Raw genomic sequence first — 17700 nt, 5'->3', positions numbered from 1 at the left:
TGAATTTTTTAAAATTATAATTTCCTTTTCAACATTTCCTAGCTAGTGTCCGTCTGCTCGGGAGTACTGATAGAAAAATAACTTATTAAATTTGTATTAACATCACACTGGTTTTTTTTAAATAATTTATATTGTATCATATGAAAAAAAATATTATTGTAGCAAATTAGAAGTAACTTTAGGGAATAGAATTTAAGGAAACAAATATAGAAATTAAATAATACTTTTGCTATGAAATATGTTCATAAAATATATTGTGACATGCTCTCAATTCCAATTATAACAAGTTAATTAATAGGCCGAGGATGCAGCTAGTTCCTATTTATCATCACTGCAATTTATAAGACTCTGTAAGCTGTGTCACAGATTATACTTAAATTATGTCTTTATATTTATAATTACAAACTAATATATTTTATTTCACCAGAACATCAAACTGAGTAACCACATGCAATACTGGCGTCAGAACCCAACCCTGGTGCCACAAGTATCTTGTAAATTAAACACACCAAGCTGTCTTTAAATCTTGTCTTATAAATAAATCATTCAATAGCTCACACATACTCATATATTACACTCGTTAACTTAAAACTTGTACACTTCACTGTTAAAAGTCTTTGTCACTTTAATTTATCTCAGTCAGTTTTTAATCTCTTGGCTGGTGTTGTGGTACCACTGCTTTGGGAGTTGGAATCTTCAGAAAAGTTCATATGCGTTGAGGTAAACTCTGTAGCACCTTGAGAATCACTAACTGTAGAAAAACCTGGAAGAGAGTGGTATGGAATCAGTAAAGGAACAGTACTTCGGGAAACTAGGCCTGCAATAACACTTAAAGCAAACTGATTAGAGAATTAGATGAAAGGGAGGTAACTCACACGTATTGGAGTCTTCGGCAATAGCAAAGTTTGAATTCGCTGAATCGTGTATCTTTTTAGGTGTTAAGGTGTTTTCTTTATTTTCTCGTTTAGCAGCGTGTTTCTTCTTTTGCTCATTCGTAGATATTGGCACCCATTTGTAAATTTTCATAGTCGTTTCACCGATAGTTACCCATTTTTTTTCCCTAAAAATTACCACGTTTCTGTTTATTACATTCATAAAATTTAATTCTCAATGCATGATAAATAATTTGGCGTTACCAATGGCGAACTTTTTCAACAGCTTGCATTACCCTTTTGATATCATCTTTAACTCTATTTCTGGTCTCAGCACGTACGGATCTCGACATATTTATAGATATAATTATTTAATTATTATACTTAATAATTATGAAAAATTTAAATCAAACTATTGTAATGGAGAACCTGATGACCTTGGTTCTACTGTATGAAGCACCTACTAACATTTGTGTAAATCCGCCATTTCCATTTGTAACATTGACAGTTTATATTATAGGTACATCTAGGTAAGTATATATGTATGTCTATTGTCGTTTAAGCTGCATTCAAATAGCACATTTATTTTTATGTGTTTAGGAAATATGAAATAATTAACTATGATTTAAATTATATCAAAACTTTGTAGAAATATAAATTTTTATTATTTAATGTTTGTATAACTGTTTTTTTTTATTATTTTCATTATTAAAATAAAGTATAATAATAGTACTCCAAAAGTCCAAAAATTCTTATTTTGTTATTATTTTTCACATCATAAATCTAACTTAAAAAAGTGGGATGGTCATTTCATTGGTCTATATTTCCATAAATACCTTAGGGCCAATAGAATTGAAGGACAGGGGACATGAAATCAGACCATTGATAATTATTGTAACGGAAACCAAAACCATGAAAAATAGTCCAAAAAATCTTACCTACATGATAAATTTTATAGAATAATTCTGCCGAATAAAATAAATTGTAATATTTACGACATAAATGTAAATTATATAAAATGAAGTTTTAAAACAGGTGAGAAATGGTGTTTGATATTTTAATACTTATAAAATAACATATCAACGTATAATCATTTCTGAAATTCAGCGTAGATAATTTTGACTCGTATTAGGCGGCTGTCAGTTGTTTTACTGTTAAGGGTCGTTCTGAGGGTTTCATAAATAGTTACAATTACGTATATTTTCATGCGGCTCGGACTGCAAGGATGTGTACGCAATGGCTGTGATGCAACGAGACGATAAGGTGCTCTAAATTTAATGGTTATTTTAGTCCGGTTTATTATGATTTTGATCACAGTAAATATTTTTTTACACCTTTCATACCACTTCGGTACTATCTTTGAAACCATAACCTACAGAATTCAGGATTATCACGCAACTCAGTCTGCTATTTTTATAAAATGCATCTATGTAGCTATTTGTCTATTAAATCACTTGTTTGTCATTTAGGTTTTGCTTTTTGTTTCTTAGTTTTGAACATTTCAAATCACAATTTACGAAATATAAGCTATTTGCTGCTAACCAATAAACTCAAGCTTGGAATGTTGGCTTGTTGCTTGCACTTATGCTTGTAATTTTTGTTGCAGTTGTACCCTGCATGTGTGTAAACCGTAGAAGTGGTATTGTAACTATATTTGGCATTGTCCAGTGTAAGGTACAGCTAACGAAAACCGTGCATCTTTCCTTCCCGTATGGCTGCATTTGTTAATCGTACAATATCCATGATGGCTGGTGATGGGCCCCACAATGTCGTCATGAACAATGGGACTGTGCGTGTCAACATGTCCAACGTGGACTCACCGCTGCAGATATTTGTGAGGGCCAAGAAGAAGATCAATGACATATTTGTTGAGATTGACGATTATGTTAAAGATGCCGTTATTTTTATGCACGGTAAGTTTTAAAAGTCAGTTAGTGAATTTCAGTTAGTCAATTCAATGTATATCTGAGTCATGATTACACTCCAGTCATAAATACATTATTATAGCATACTGATATAAAATAAAATATATGTTACATAAACCTATTACTTCAAATGTTTGTAGTATGAGCATATCTTTAAAAAAACTAATTTATATTAAGATAAGTTTTTTCTACCAATGGTTTTATAAGTATCAAAATCAATTTTAGCTGTATCAGGAGATAATGGTATTGCAACACCTCAGGATGTTACCAATGTGGAGTCATATGTATGTAAAGTGCAGGCTATTAGGGAGGTTCTCAAACGAGATCACATGAAAGTTGCATTCTTCGGCAGGTAATATTTATATGATATCAAATAAAATCATATATTTTTCTATCGGTTGTTTTCATTAATTTTCAACTTATTTCATGTACACAATTTCACTTTCCGATGTTTTAACTTACTTATGCTCATTATAGAAGAGTTTTGTTTCAAACAATTACAAACATTTCAACAGAACAAGCAATGGAAAGAGCACAGTGATTAATGCGATGTTGCACGACAAGATCCTACCCAGTGGTATCGGCCATACCACCAATTGCTTCCTGCAGGTGGAAGGCTCAGACACGGACGAGGCCTTCATGAGGACTGAGGGCTCCGAGGAGAAATTGAACGTTCAGGTTTGAAGTTTTTAAATATATTTCATGGTTTAGTGAAAGTACAGCCATAGAATGTATGTAGGTGGTGATGGAAATGATGTCTCAGTTTCCTTCATCAGCAAAATATTCTTTTATTTGTTGTTAACTGACGGCACACTTGATGAATCATAACACAAAATGAACTTAATTTTCATATATGTACTCTTTAAATCGTGTTTTTCCATCATGTTTGGTACTGAATACTGATCATATCTGTACATTTTTCAGTCAGTGAGTCAGCTGGGGCATGCTCTGTGTGCTTCCCGTCTCCAGGAGTGTTCGCTGGTTCACGTCCATTGGCCTCGTGAGCTGTGCGCCCTGCTGAGGGATGACGTTGTTCTCGTGGACTCGCCCGGAGTGGATGTCACTCCCAACTTGGATGAGTGGATCGACAAGTACTGTCTTGATGCTGATGTCTTCGTGCTGGTCGCTAACGCTGAGTCCACACTGATGGTCACTGTGAGTATTGATGTATATACAGATATTACAAAAAATACTTTGGAAGATTCAAATAAATTCTTTTTAATCTATAGCTATTTTGAGAGAAGTGTATAATTTTACATTTTTTGTCTTCAAATTTCAGGAGAAGAATTTCTTCCACAAAGTGTCTACGAAAATATCGCAACCTAATATTTTCATATTAAACAATCGATGGGACGCCTCGGCCTCGGAGCCGGAATATTTGGAACAGGTGAGATGATCTTAATTCATTTGTATTTTTGTTTTTCTAGAGAGTTCTAAAGCAAATTCCAGCGATGTCTGCATATTTAAAACTATGTAATATTTATATTTTTACATTAAACATTGAAAATATGTGTTTTATACATTTGCAGGTCCGCAGTCAGCACGCAACCCGTTGCGTGGACTTCCTGTCTCGCGAGCTACGTGTGTGCTCCCCCAAGGAGGCTGAGGAACGTATCTTCTTCATCTCAGCCAAGGAGGCGCTCCTCACACGGATGAGGGAAAGGGAGAAGCCCGTGTCCTGTTAGTATACAGTGACCGCCTTGTGAATTACTGTTAGGTAGAGACGTGACAAGCATGTCTAACATAGGGTAGTCATTTGAAGGTTAAAAATCTATAACAAATAACGATTTAAAATATAGAATGCGTTTCCCACAGATAGCATATCCACTGACATTACAGGAAGTATAATTAAAATCAACCGTATAAGTCAAGTTTAATAAAACTACAAGAGTTAGCCGTTATTGGGTTTATTATAAGGGTCACAATGGAGCTGAACTCAGTCCTGATGTAAGACGGTCACAGTAGCCCTCGAACGTCGGTTACCAAAGAGTTTTTCCTTTTGAAGGGTCAAAAAGAGATCTGGTGGAGGTGGATTTCAAGGAATAAAGCATATACGGGTCTTATTAAATAACTACGGCCATAACTCTGAATGGACTGTTATAACCAGTTTTTATCACCCCCTCCATGTTCCAGCTCCTATCCTGGCGGAGGGTCACCAGGTCCGCTACTTCGAGTTCGTGGACTTCGAACGCAAATTCGAGGAATGCATTAGTCAGTCGGCCGTCCGCACAAAATTCGCCCAGCACAGCAGGCGAGGGAAAAACATTGCCGGTGACGTCATGGCACAACTAGAACAGGTTACTAATATACATATATATATATGTGTATGTATCATTGAAACTTACCTTTTCAGTGTCAAATCAATACGTTCTCATTGAATGTACACAAAACGTGACGCAATAGAAATAGTTCGTTTAGTTATTAAAGCTAACAACTGATAAGGTGTTAATGGATTGTTATAAACAACTTGCAAGAATGTTTTAGCGGCGAAGGAACTTATCTGGCTGTTAAATATTGAGTCTCCCACAATACAGCCCCTCACCTAAACTGTATGTCAGTTATATAATGATTTCCATTTCCAGGTCTATGGCACCGCTACGGCCCAAAAGGCGGCCAAAGTTGAGAAGCAGCGTATACTCCAGGAACAGTTGTCCTCGGTCGAGGAGCAGCTCACGGCCATCACCAGGCAGATGAAGGAGAAGATTGGACGCATGGTGGAGAGTGTTGAACATAAGGTGGGATTCACTGGATGCAATAATATGGACAGGAGTACTAGCTTAACACACTAAAGAAAACACATTCACACATGACCTTCCTCAGCGAAGACGAGGTCCCGGTTCATATACCTATGGTCTCTTAGAGTCACTTTGGGACGGGTGCACCTCTTCAGGCCCTACAGCCCATGTTCAAAGAATGGGTATTTGAACCACCCACACCATCCAAAGACGCTGTCAAAGCCATCAAAAATTGATATATACCATTGGATACTCGTGGGTCAAAGTCATCATCCACGTCGGCAGGACCAAAGATGCTAGTCCGTTATTCGCAAACCCGGTTTAGTTAACCCGGGTTACATCGAGACTGTTATATTAATATATTAAACTTGTTTAAAATTATGGTTTTCGACTTCTCGATTAATTTTGATTAACCGACGCAGACGACAGGAAAATGTCTATCGGTTGGTATTGTTTTCTGCCATCTACCGCCGAAGACTTCCTATGTTGATATCGCTCTGGACGCACAACGATTCTTACACTGACATATCCCAAACCAAATCTCCAGGTTTCACTGACCCTGAGCCAGGAGATCCGTCGTCTGTCGGCGCTGGTGGACGAGTACGAAGCGCCGTTCCGGACGGAGCGCTCCGCCCTGGAGCAGTACAAGCGCTCTCTCCACAGACACGTGGAGGCCGGCCTTGGCTCCCGACTCAAGAAGCGACTGTCCGCAGACATCGGCCACGAGATGGACACCGCGCAGAAAGATATGGCGGGTATGGAACGGTTATGTGGACGATCTGAACGTTTGTTGGCAATCTTATAATAAATTTAATATGTCGTGACATAGACATAGTGTCCTCTTCTTCAATAAAAATATTTTCGCATTGTCTATGGGCAAAGTTCAATATGGAAGCCATTTAATAGGTTTTCCGTTTTATGCCTGTGTAGGAAGCGGTATCAAGTTACTTTTAATGTTCATAGGGAATGTGTATACACAAGTAGCCGTGTGAAATATTGCCAGGTAAAACATATCTCGTTGATATTTAAGTTAATTAAAGGTTTTGACTGTCTCAGAGCGCATGTACAGCATCCTGCCGGCCCACAAGCGCGCGGCGGCCGCGTCGTGTATAATCCCTCACCAGCAGCCCTTCGAGGTCCTGTACCGTCTGAACTGCGACAACCTGTGCGCCGACTTCAACGAGGACCTCACGTTCCGCTTCTCGTACGGCATCACTGCCCTCATCCAGAGGTTCCAGGGCAGGAACACTAACAAGATCGCCCTGAAGAATCCGCCCATGCACACGCAGGTGAGACAAGAATGTTAGCTAACAAAAATACGGATGCTTGTGCAATGTGGTGTAAATATACTAGCTTGTATTTTAGGCCGCTAAATTCTTTAACCATGACTCTTTTTTCAATGAACGGTTAGTCGGCGTTGATTGAGATATGGATATAAGTTAGGATCAGCCGAGCATGGATATGTTTGGTCAGTTGTATTAACTGAATGTTCCCTGTTTGATCATCCTGTTTATTTTTTAAGTTCTTATCACTATCACGCCTGTGTCCCAGATCCCGCCGACTGTGGGTCCTCCCGCGCCGTCTATGGAGGTGTCTCGTGTGAGCAACGGCGGTTCCATGGGCCCTCTGTCGGCCGAGGAGTGGGGCATGGTGTCGAAGTTCGCCCTCGGAGCTCTCACGTCACAGGGGACTATGGGCGGGTTGCTGTTGTCCGGACTTGTGAGTTCATTCCTATGACTATGTATTTAACATTAGAAGATATTGAGCTGTCACATCAGCGCCGGGACAGGATTGGCGATGTGACTTAATTTGGGCGTCTTTAAGAGAATATTGAATAGGCTGCTGCTGAGACGGTATATCCTACGGCTTCATTATTGATGATAATTGAGCTAGCCATTTGAAATAAAAAAAAAAATCGACAGTTAAGGTTTAACCCCGTTTGTGACGATGAGGTTTCTATTCTATATTTCCAATTAGATTGTTTATTGTGACCTGTATTTTAATACAAATCAAATGATTTTAAACCTTAAGATTAATGCCGTAAGTGATAAACTTGTCGCTTATCAATAATTAAAAAATTATATTGTTAGAAGTTTATCGCATCGAGTCACAGAGTAATAAAATGTAGTTTGTAATGTTCTGATGTGACGTGTCCGTGTTCCAGCTGTTAAAGACGGTCGGTTGGCGCGTGGTGGCGTTGACGGGGGTGATCTACGGCGCCCTGTACGCCTACGAGCGTCTCACCTGGACCACCTCCGCCCAGCAGCGGCTGTTCAAGAGGCAGTACGTCTCGCACGCCACGCGCAAGCTCAGGCTCATAGTGGACCTCACCTCCGCCAACTGCTCGCATCAAGTCCAGCAGTCAGTATATACCCTACAACCAACCCTCCGCAGACATACATACATTACACAGATTTTTGTATAGATGCAGATTAGTTTACAAATATTAGTTGTACATATTTGGATACTTATAAAAATATACTACAGCGGTGTAGAAGTTTATACAGGTTTGTATGAGAATATGGACTTTTATGGTCAAATGTTGCTTCAAGTGCAGCAGTCGGTGTATGTATTGGGGTCAAAGAATTATACACGGATAGATGTCTCCACAGGCACGAGTCGCTCTCAACAACACCCTTACCACTAATAAAGGTCGTTACTATAGATGCGGAGCGTGTCCGGCGACGTTTATACCGAGCTAGAATTATAACTGAAAAACTGAAAACGCTGCGTGTTCAGTTTGACTCGAGTGATCGGCGCTCTGTCATCAGCACGAGTATAATTGAGCAGTCTCGTACTATAATGACCAATGAGGGATGTTTTTACCACAGGGAGCTATCGACGATGTTCGCGCGCCTGTGCCGGCTGGTGGACGAGGCGACCACCGAAATGGACGAGGAGCTGAAGGAGGTGAAGGAGGCCATCAAGATGTTAGAAGACGCCTCCACCTCCGCCAAGAAGCTGAGGAACAAGGCCAACTACCTGTCGCACGAGCTCGACCTGTTCGAAGACGCCTTCCTCAAACATTAACCCGGGCACGGTACGGCTGACTTTCAAATAATATACTTTGATATATTCAGAATTTTCACGTTAAAAAACTCTCAGTAAAAGAATTGTTGTGTACTGCAAATGGAAGGTATAAATATCACGACCCTTACCACGAGTTGGCAATTGGCATGTTCAGACTAATTTCGGATAGTTTCCCGATTTTTGTTCATCAATCTTGGCACTCATAGTATCAAGGTATTACTCATATTATTAAGGTATAGGACTGACTGAAAAATATTTAGTTTGGGTTACAGACTTACGTTACTAACGCTTGGTCCAAGTGTGAATCGTCTCGGTATATACGAGGCGTTTCTCGTTCTTTAATCATTAACCTAAGCACGTGAAAAGTGTAGCGGAGAACTGTTAACTCTCCGTTGATAGTGTGACGACGCATAAAGTGTACTTGAACAAAAGCGATAATAATTGTCTTTGTATGTTGCAGACGTGTCCACGTTTGTCGCGGGATGGTTTTCGCACGGCGGCAGCTGACTGCCGCGAGGTGTGCAGTCCCGAGGCGTCGCTTGCGGCACATGTGATACGTTCTAATAGCCACTGTACATAGACATTATAATATATAGTTCTACATAACTGAGTCACTAGCGACATCTGTCGGCGAGCGGCAGTAGCCATAACTTACCGGTAGGTTTGTTGTGAGCGCGGGCGGGGACTGCACCGTGTGGATGTTTTATTTATTTGTGTTATGTGTTATATCCTTGTTATGAGCGTGTATCCCGCGGCTGTGAGAGCTGTATGAGCGGCGCCGTCCGATGGTATGATCGTATGAGAGCCGAGATAAATCGGACTTTAACTACCCTGGCGACCTCTATCCGCTCGCTAAGTATCGTTTATAAGATTTGCTCCCGGAAATGTGGGAACGACGTGTAATGTATTGTGAGACGTTGTTATCTTGGTTCTGTTACGTTGTATTGTTTCGTTACTGACAGGACTCCTGGTGCGCTGAACGCATATTACGAATATGTATTTCCAGCTGCCCCTACTAACGGCCGTCTCTATGATGACACCGCAACCGTCACAGTCGAGTTCTCGTAGTAGACGTTACGTGCTAGGAGACTCGCTGCCCACAGTATGAGCGTGTACGGAATCCCTATTTGTATATTTATTCTTGTATAGTGTATTTGTAAATTAGTTTAGTCGTTGTTTCATTTGTTTATCGGCTTTTAAAGTTTATTATGCCGGCGGGAGTTGTGGCCGGCGATGGCGGCTGTAGTCAGATGTCTATATATGTATGTGGAGATTTTATGAAATGTACTAAGTAATGAACCGTGCTGCGATCCGTTCCAGCTGCAGCTGGGACTCCGCGGCCGCTGCGGATGCGGTCCCGGTGAATATATTTTAGTTGTCTGTCCGCCGCTGATGGCGCTCCCGGCGGCGTCCTGCACGGACAAAGAGCTCCACGTCCTCGCAAGGTTTGCGAGAGACGCCTCTGTTACTGATATTTATATTAAGTTTATAGAACTCTCGGCCTCCAAAATAGTTACCAACGATATGGACGGGTACTTGATCTGTAAGCGCTGATATCATTACCGTATGAAAAATTCAAATTTCGTTATTTTAAAAATAACTCCAGCTGTAACATATTACCTCTCTAAATTTGTCCAAAATTATTTTCAGGTCAATGTACTGTCTGTGTTTATTTAGGCCGTCAGTAGACATTCAAGGTTCGCGTTGATGTAATTCGCCTAACAACTCGTGAATAACTCGTGCTGTAGAATAATAATCGTATGTTGAATGGATATTCGGAATTATGATTAAAAATCTTGTATAAATAAAAAAAAAAAACATTTCTTTACGTTATGTTTAAATGTGACATTGCATGGTACTAATACATTGTTTATATTATTTAAATTGAAAATATCATTTGCTTATTGCGCCGGTCTGTGTGGAGCCGTATCTCTTTGAGATCCCCTAATATGAACTATTAAGTTTTAAATTTGTACCTAAAACGCGTTATGGCAGAGAGTAGCGAGCATTCCTCACATGTACTCGCGCGATGTCCGCTTCACCCGGACAGACATTACAAGGCCGTACAAGTTTATATTCCGTTGTCAAATGTAATTAGTGACGCGTAATTAGGTGAATTTTCTTATGGAAATAAATAAAGGTTCCCTTTATATTGCAATGTTTTATTTATAATACATCGTTGTGTGGGTCGTGGCACCGCGTCAAGTAACGATTATTTGTCTTTGGTTGAAATGTAGATAAATGGAAAAACGAGTGACATTTAAATCGTGTAGAACATGACGTCACCTAGTGCCAATCTTGAGATCCGCGCCATGTGGTGTTGCTTCGGCTGTGGCTGAGGATAAAGATGACAATATATCTCAGTGTCCCGTGACATAAGAAACGGCAGACTTACATATTTTGGTGGTTTCAATTTGAAGGTCCTTTCAATGCCATTGACGTACACAAGCCCTATATGAGGATTGTTTTAGGGGTATATAGAACAAATAGTGTGTATTTTTCTATTAAGTGTACCCTTAATATAAGTATGTTAATAAATTTACCTAAATATCATTATAATGTCAAACATAAAAAGTCTGAAAATTTTAAAGTAGCTAATTTAACTGTGGCAATGTACTAATGACATTCCATGAAGCACATACCACCTCAGCATCAGATTTGAACAGAGCATTATTGAAGCAGACAACATCAGTGGCCGTCTGTCCATAGTAAGCGCACATAACCCTGACTTCCTCCTCAGAGTTGAAGCCGAGCCATTGTTGAATAACCTTGGTGGGCACATTCAGCCGCTTACTGTTGTATGCACTACTGATGACTCGTAGCCCTCGTCTGAAATTAATCAACTTGTACCAAATCTTGAAGATTACATTTTGAGAAACTAGTCTTTCACAAGTGGTTTTCCGTTAGGTTTCTTACAAGAAGACTAATCTTTTTTATATGGACTCAGCTTGAAAATAACCCATAAATAGAAGAAACTGCTTATATTAGAGTCAAGATTAAGCTTGTAAACACACTTCTGCATTGTTGGGAGGTATAAACATAGAGCGGCGAATGTGAGCGGACACAGTTGCTCCGCTAGTCTCCAAACTCTCACATAATTCCCGAGCATATTGGCCACAGCTATTTCATAAGCCAATTTTAGTTTTGATCTAGAACATAAATAAATATTATATTACTTCTATTAATTTAGACTACTTAATAGTTACACTGCCATTTTACCTTTTCAAATGATTCGGTAGTGACAAATAACGATATAGTGGATGGATATCGGACAGGTTGCATAGCACATAAAGACTCTCAACTAAAGTTCTATCACATGACAATATATTGTCTTTACTAAGATTTAAATCCTTCAAAATGTCCGTCATAGATTCTAAATCTGTTTTTTCCAAAGCATCACAGCATGCTAGGAACCATTTCATACATTCAAGTAAATACTTCTTATTGAGAACAGGATCAAATTCTCTTAAGGGATATTCACACAATCTAAAACAAAATACATTTTTTTTATATATACAGCTTAGTTTATAACATCAATGTCGAGTAATTTCCGTTTATAAATAATATGATGTTAAAAGAATAATAATCAAATTCTCCTAAAATATTTTAAGAACTTTCAACATTCAGACAATGGTTTGAATTAATTATAAAAATTAATCAAATAAATATAACCAGTATATTCCATTACCAAAGCTACCTGTAGCTGTAGTAGCAATAGAACCTAATCATGGGTTCCAGAAGTTTGACGCACTCCTCTGGCTGCAACCTTTGTATCGTCATATCCTGCCTCACAGATCTGAGACGGTCATCCAAGAAATTGTATATGACTGACATTTTGACATCTTTCCTTTTTGAAACACTAAAAATAAATGTCCTAATTATGTAACTAACTCACATAGGCATTGATTAGCATTTGGGAATCAAAGATTAATTGAATATACCATACTTGCTCTACATTTACTTACTTTAATAACAAATATTGTGTTGTTGCCATAAGTGTGGGGAAGGGTCGAAGTTGGCTGGGTACAGCCATGTTCGAATCTGCCGCTGAGCGACTATAGCATTTAACTAATTTGTAACCTTCCGTTGTAACTTCTAATTTATGAACCAATTTCTCCCTTTTTCTCCTTTAAGTATAACAATCATAACATAAGAAAATAGTGACTATAGTTATTGTTTGTGTTATAATAATATAATAAGTAGTGTAAAGCATATTGGACGTGACCTACAAGTTCATCTCCTGTGGTGGGCACATATCTAAACATGTTCCGTGAATACACGTTTCACCGTCCTTGTTTAAGTTCCTACTGTCCATAATTAACTGGAGAAAAATATAAAAGTGTAGAAGTTCTAATCCAAAACTGAGTTTTTGTAAACAGTAAACACAATTAAAATTTACAAGAAGTGACATTAGGTACTCATATAAGTTTAGAAATTCTTATTACTGTATGTCTTACTTTTTCAACTATGTGTTAAAAAAAGACATATTTTTAAATTTTTATTTTATAGCGATAAATAATAAAAACGAAAATTAGAGAATTTACAGTTATAGGCATTAATCTAAATGAATGCATCTACATTAATCATATAACAATTATTAGAATCAACAGAACTAATACAAAGTTCTATTATAACTTTAACGAGTATTCATTTAAATGAAACTAATATAGACAACCGTTGATAGATGATAAATAACAAGACCAACTGACAGAATTTCACATCTCGTCTGCCCATGATCACGGTTGCTGCAAAGTAACCGAAACGTCGGGAGTATGTAGTTTTTAAAAATGAGACGAAACCTAAATGAAGCGTTCCATGGATTCACCGTGCGGGGGCCGGGTCCATCGGGTTGCAGGAAGAGGAGCTTCAACAGTACTTGGGACTTGCGATCCAGGTGTAGGTTTAAGGGGCCCCTGTCTGACGCGCGTTAAACGCTCACCTCCACGGTCTAAGCTCCCCTCTCTACCTAACCAAAGGACATCATCTTTTGTGGTCCAAATATGAAAGTGCCGGGCAATAAAAAAACATGCTGTATTCCGTTACAAATTGTCCCCCTGAGTATTTTTTATTATGACACCAAAGCTGTAGTGTCATTGTCCTTGGTTTTATTGGAGTTAAAAATTCAACATCTTCATACATTTCAGTGAGTTTAATAAACAAAAACAAATGATTTGTTCTACCATATTTTTATTTTGAACATCGTTTAGTAAAATATATTGGTTCATGACTTATTTTGGCCATGTTGATCTTGTTTTGTGTTTTTGAGGATTTTAAATAAAATAAATATGCAGGGGTTATTTTGTTTTATTAAATACTATAAAATCATCGTCGTCTGGTACAACAATAATGTTCTCTAATCCATAAGCTGGAGGGGTTATTGCTGGCAAATGTCGTGCATGGCTTATGTCCCATATAATGCACATTATATGAGAGCAGCCAGTGGAAGCCACTGTCAGCATTATTAAGCATGTCATTCATTATATCTGCGTCAGACGCGGTGGTAGCATATGGTCCGTTAACTTCGATAATGTGTCCATCGCAAGAAACTAAGAGGAACGGTTTTAGGAGGTTTCTGTATTTGTGATGGCTGTAAGACTTGCGTTGGCAAAAATTATTTCCACTTTTTTGCAGATAGATTTACGTGCCATCACAAATCGTGATCGCTTTCGTTTCATCTTCTGGGCTCGATGGGTTCCCAAACAGATTGTTGGGTAGAAAAAAGTTCCTGTGTGCTACATCCTCACGGGAAATATGGTCAAACCTAACATTTAAGGGCACAAAATCTTCTAATTTTTAAGTTTGTGTTCGAGTGATAGTTTTTGCTGGATGATGATGATTATGCTCTGAGTGTCATATCTCTGTGTGAGGGTTGTGCAAGTTTTGGTGATGTGCTGTGTAGCGTCTGATCCTAAGTAGCTATTATAAATTCCTCGGTTTCTGGGATATATTTCCCTATTTCGAGCCATTTATTCGAGGCGAAGACATCAATACGAAGCTGTTTTAAGACATGGTTATGTAGACAACATTATAAATTTTCTTTCCAATCTTCGTGTCTTAGAATCATTGTTTTGCGTATTTTTGTAAGTAGGGTGGGGTATAGCTATGGGTCATTTTGAGTGATGGCTTCATGTATTTTTTCTGGTTTGAAATTTGGAATGAAAGGAAGGTGATGATTTGTTTTGCTAGAGCTCAATAAAATCAATAAAACTAAGCGAAGGAAATGGATTGATTGTCACACATTGTTCATAAAATTATAACAATACGTAAACCTATATAAAGTGGCGTTACCAGTAAGAAAACGAAGAGATACTGCTGTTTATTTCTTTTTTTTTAAATTTCAAGTTCGTTTTGTATCTTTGAATGAAACATAAAAGCACATTGCGGCCATTGATTCATTTGTAGCAGTGATTGTTACTTCAGCATCAACGCGACATTTTTGAAATGGAAACACATTTGGAAATTTATCCAGGCTCAATGTGAAGTTCATCAATTGCAGTGTACCCTAAAATAGAAATATTATCTAATAAGAATTTCACTCCTAAAATTAAAAATGGTACTCAATTTTATGTCTTACAGCTGGCATGGGGCATTCTAAGCCGACTTGTTTGACCATAGTTCCAATAAATTTGTCATATTTTATTATATCACAGAACCGGTGGTGTAGTTGAATAAAGGAACTTTGATACTCGTTGTGAAGATACTCATTAAAAATTAAATGCAACTGAAAAATATTACACGTATTATTGGACATGTGTTAAGAGAAAACTCAAGCAGTAAATTGTATAAACCAGATTAAAGGGTGCGTTTGAAATACATATGAAGTGGGCAAGAGAGAGCACATATTTACTAAGAACAAATAGTGGTTAACATATATTATTAATTAAATGAAACTTAACAAACCGTAACGTTGTTTGTCCATACATGTTTAGTCGTCATTTCAATGTTGAAGTAGTAAGAACTGCTTCTGCTATAGCGTTTTACGTTCACGCTTAAATTATAAAAATATTTTTCATTTACGTACTCCAACTTAGCCCGCTCTGGTATTACTTCCAACCCCTAAAATGAAAATATAACGTTAGTTGTTAATATAGTTTCTGGAACAAACCTATGGGCTGTATTTTTTATTTTATTTACACTGAATGCTGCAATGAAAATGAATGAAAGCGCCAGAGCGGTTTGTACAAAGGCTTGAAGCGTATTTATAACTGCCATACTGATTCATACAAATATTTCGAGTTGTTTTTGCCAAATGACATATTTGAAAATGAAATTTAATATATTTAAAAGAATATTTGATTTTAATGACTGTACTCTGTAGCATACAATTGAAGTTTAAATTATAATGGCTTTTTAATGGAATGTTTTAGTATACTCCACGTTACAAGCATTGGTATGAAAGTTTTATATCAAAGATTTTCAATGACTTTTTAAAGTCAACGTTTGTTGAAACAATTTTTTCTATGATTTTCATTTATTACAGGAAAATGAGTTAAAGATATATGTCAATTAAACTTGTTTTTTGTCAAATATCGTAAGCGATCTTGATACACGCAGAACGCACTATCTGTATCTCGAGGTCAGGTAGTGTGCGCACGGATTTTATATCTTTGATAAGGGGATCCCCCGATTTTAAGTCACCGTCAGTCATCTTCTAATAAAATTTGGATGTTTTTGAAGAACGCGAAGTTGATTTGATACAATCCTGATGAATGTATGTATTTAAGAGAATATAGTATCTAACTGCTATTAACTAAATAGAGTTAATAGTATGAAGCTATACAGTTAAGTACTCTCTTTAAAATAGCAAGCAAAGCCATCAGATCAGATTATCAGAATTATAGGATTAAGATAATGGAAGACAACCTTTTGAAATATAGAAGCTACGAAAAAGCATACAAACAGTTGAAAACACATAAAAATTGGATACAAAACTTATATACATACTAGAAAGAACGTGACAAAACCCAGAGATGACGCGATAAATAGTGCTACTGAATTTTATAAAACACTAGGTATGCATATAAAACTGACATATCTTTTACATCTCATGTAAGTAAGACTCTGCATAGCGAAATAACCATTCAAAATATCGATGTACCACCAATAGACGCCTTGGAAACTATCAACTATATCAAAAACATGAAAAAAGCAAAAGCTCAGGACCAGCCGCTATACTTAACGATGCTTTGAAAACAGGTTCTCTGCTCTTAACACGTCCTCTCACTTTCCTATTTAATAAAGTTCTTGACACTGGTCAGCTACCAGATCAATGGAAGAGATGTGATATAATCTTATTGTACAAAAAAAGGAGACGTGAAAAACGTAGGAAATTACAGAGCTATAAGTTTGCTTTTAAGAAAGTACAATTTATTCAAGTCAAATCTACAAAGTAGATTGTCTCCAAAAAATGATGAATATCAGCCGTTAGAACAAGCTGGCTATCGTTCGGGCTTTTCTACAAGAGGCCAAATACACGTTATTCAACAAGTTATAGAAAAATATAAAGAGTTCAGCAAACCACAATATAAAGCTTTCATTGACTACCCAAAAGCTTTTGTTACGATCTCTCATAACTCTATATGGGAATATCTGGATCACTGCGAAATCCTAGAAAAATAAATAATGGTATTAAAGAATATCTACAGAGGAAGCACACGCAGGGTAAAACTGGAAAAAGAGGAACAAATACACCAATGTGTCGGGGAGTAAGACAAGGAGACAAAGACAATTCATAATTAATTAATGTATTTGCTTTTGGTCTGGTTAAGTAAAAAGAAACTGATCTGAGGTGGTTGAGCCCTAGCTAGTACAAGTTTGTACTGTAACATCTTTGTATTTATATCACATACATGGATCTTAAATTTATTTATATTTTCAAGCATGTTTTTTACGAATCTTCTGATAAGCAGAAGTTTTTTATCCTATTCAAATTACACCAAATTTTTTGTTAATAAACTTGTGGTGTAGGCACACAGCTTTTAACGGCGAGTCGCTTTATTATGCTTTTGATACAACAAGCAAGAGAATTCCTGAAAAATATTTCAAAGCGTGATAATAATTAAATTTAATTCTTATGTTCTAAAACTCGATTAAGATAATTTCGCCTCTCTTGAAAATCTTAAGCAATGAACCAATTGA

At 37.4% G+C, this 17700-nt stretch overlaps 4 protein-coding genes across 9 annotated transcripts; 1 reads left to right on the top strand and 3 right to left on the bottom strand.

Moving 5' to 3' along the window:
* Positions 1-513: 513 nt before the first annotated feature.
* LOC116767619 (B-cell CLL/lymphoma 7 protein family member A) lies at positions 514-1373 on the bottom strand. Its single transcript, XM_032658022.2, has 3 exons — positions 1137-1373; positions 876-1060; positions 514-763 (listed from the first exon to the last, which is right to left on the bottom strand). Exons 1-3 carry the CDS (start codon positions 1223-1225, stop codon positions 636-638), a joined length of 402 nt encoding a protein of 133 aa, XP_032513913.1. The 5' UTR covers positions 1226-1373; the 3' UTR covers positions 514-635.
* Positions 1374-1716: 343 nt separating this feature from the next.
* On the top strand, positions 1717-10714 carry LOC116767801 (transmembrane GTPase Marf). 4 transcript variants are annotated; one of them, XM_032658302.2, is made up of 16 exons: positions 1717-1907; positions 2097-2135; positions 2541-2785; positions 3023-3149; positions 3313-3475; positions 3722-3952; positions 4077-4184; positions 4327-4477; positions 4931-5094; positions 5380-5532; positions 6080-6287; positions 6589-6821; positions 7084-7251; positions 7697-7893; positions 8364-8572; positions 9023-10714. In XM_032658302.2, the coding sequence occupies exons 3-15, from the start codon at positions 2584-2586 to the stop codon at positions 8560-8562; spliced, it is 2304 nt and encodes a 767-aa protein (XP_032514193.2). In that variant the 5' UTR covers positions 1717-1907; positions 2097-2135; positions 2541-2583; the 3' UTR covers positions 8563-8572; positions 9023-10714. The 4 variants fall into 4 exon arrangements, with proteins under 4 accessions (XP_032514193.2, XP_032514194.2, XP_032514191.2 ...); XM_032658300.2 differs by having other exon boundaries at positions 1718-1907; positions 2479-2785; XM_032658303.2 differs by lacking the exon at positions 2097-2135.
* LOC116767802 (germinal-center associated nuclear protein) lies at positions 10704-12994 on the bottom strand. 3 transcript variants are annotated; one of them, XM_061527401.1, is made up of 7 exons: positions 12788-12993; positions 12528-12689; positions 12260-12421; positions 11782-12048; positions 11577-11711; positions 11205-11391; positions 10704-10897 (listed from the first exon to the last, which is right to left on the bottom strand). In XM_061527401.1, the coding sequence occupies exons 2-7, from the start codon at positions 12593-12595 to the stop codon at positions 10823-10825; spliced, it is 894 nt and encodes a 297-aa protein (XP_061383385.1). In that variant the 5' UTR covers positions 12596-12689; positions 12788-12993; the 3' UTR covers positions 10704-10822. The 3 variants fall into 3 exon arrangements, with proteins under 3 accessions (XP_061383385.1, XP_032514198.2, XP_061383384.1); XM_032658307.2 differs by having other exon boundaries at positions 12792-12993; XM_061527400.1 differs by lacking the exon at positions 10704-10897 and having other exon boundaries at positions 11258-11391; positions 11479-11711; positions 12792-12994.
* An 856-nt stretch (positions 12995-13850) lies between these two features.
* On the bottom strand, positions 13851-15796 carry LOC116767576 (uncharacterized). Its single transcript, XM_032657964.2, has 4 exons — positions 15697-15796; positions 15463-15618; positions 15137-15283; positions 13851-15064 (listed from the first exon to the last, which is right to left on the bottom strand). The coding sequence occupies exons 1-4, from the start codon at positions 15772-15774 to the stop codon at positions 14900-14902; spliced, it is 546 nt and encodes a 181-aa protein (XP_032513855.2). The 5' UTR covers positions 15775-15796; the 3' UTR covers positions 13851-14899.
* Between the last annotated feature and the right edge of the window lie 1904 nt (positions 15797-17700).

Source organism: Danaus plexippus, assembly GCF_018135715.1.
Source record: "Danaus plexippus chromosome 9 unlocalized genomic scaffold, MEX_DaPlex mxdp_26, whole genome shotgun sequence".
In the NCBI taxonomy this organism is placed as follows: Eukaryota; Metazoa; Arthropoda; class Insecta; order Lepidoptera; family Nymphalidae; genus Danaus; species Danaus plexippus.
The sequence above is the reverse complement of the archived record's forward strand: the minus strand, read 5'-3'. Positions and strand labels throughout refer to the sequence as shown.

Excerpts from the sequence above, each read along its gene's own strand:
- LOC116767576 (XM_032657964.2), bottom strand. The coding sequence starts at position 15,774 with ATGGCAGTTATAAATACGCTTCAAGCCTTTGTACAAACCGCTCTGGCG. Across the intron at positions 15,619-15,696 it reads TTTTCATTGCAGCATTCAGT|GGGTTGGAAGTAATACCAGA; the intron begins GTAAATAAAATA and ends TTTTCATTTTAG. Across the intron at positions 15,065-15,136 it reads TAGAATGCCCCATGCCAGCT|GGTACACTGCAATTGATGAA; the intron begins GTAAGACATAAA and ends TTTCTATTTTAG.
- LOC116767619 (XM_032658022.2), bottom strand. The coding sequence starts at position 1,225 with ATGTCGAGATCCGTACGTGCTGAGACCAGAAATAGAGTTAAAGATGAT. Across the intron at positions 1,061-1,136 it reads GTTGAAAAAGTTCGCCATTG|GGAAAAAAAATGGGTAACTA; the intron begins GTAACGCCAAAT and ends GGTAATTTTTAG. Across the intron at positions 764-875 it reads TGCCGAAGACTCCAATACGT|GTTTTTCTACAGTTAGTGAT; the intron begins GTGAGTTACCTC and ends ACTCTCTTCCAG.
- LOC116767802 (XM_032658307.2), bottom strand. The coding sequence starts at position 12,973 with ATGTCACTTCTTGTAAATTTTAATTGTGTTTACTGTTTACAAAAACTC. Across the intron at positions 12,049-12,259 it reads TATTGCTACTACAGCTACAG|ATTGTGTGAATATCCCTTAA; the intron begins GTAGCTTTGGTA and ends ATTTTGTTTTAG. Across the intron at positions 11,392-11,576 it reads TACCTCCCAACAATGCAGAA|ACGAGGGCTACGAGTCATCA; the intron begins GTGTGTTTACAA and ends GATTAATTTCAG.
- LOC116767801 (XM_032658303.2), top strand. The coding sequence starts at position 2,584 with ATGGCTGCATTTGTTAATCGTACAATATCCATGATGGCTGGTGATGGG. Across the intron at positions 2,786-3,022 it reads TGCCGTTATTTTTATGCACG|CTGTATCAGGAGATAATGGT; the intron begins GTAAGTTTTAAA and ends AATCAATTTTAG. Across the intron at positions 4,185-4,326 it reads AGCCGGAATATTTGGAACAG|GTCCGCAGTCAGCACGCAAC; the intron begins GTGAGATGATCT and ends ATACATTTGCAG.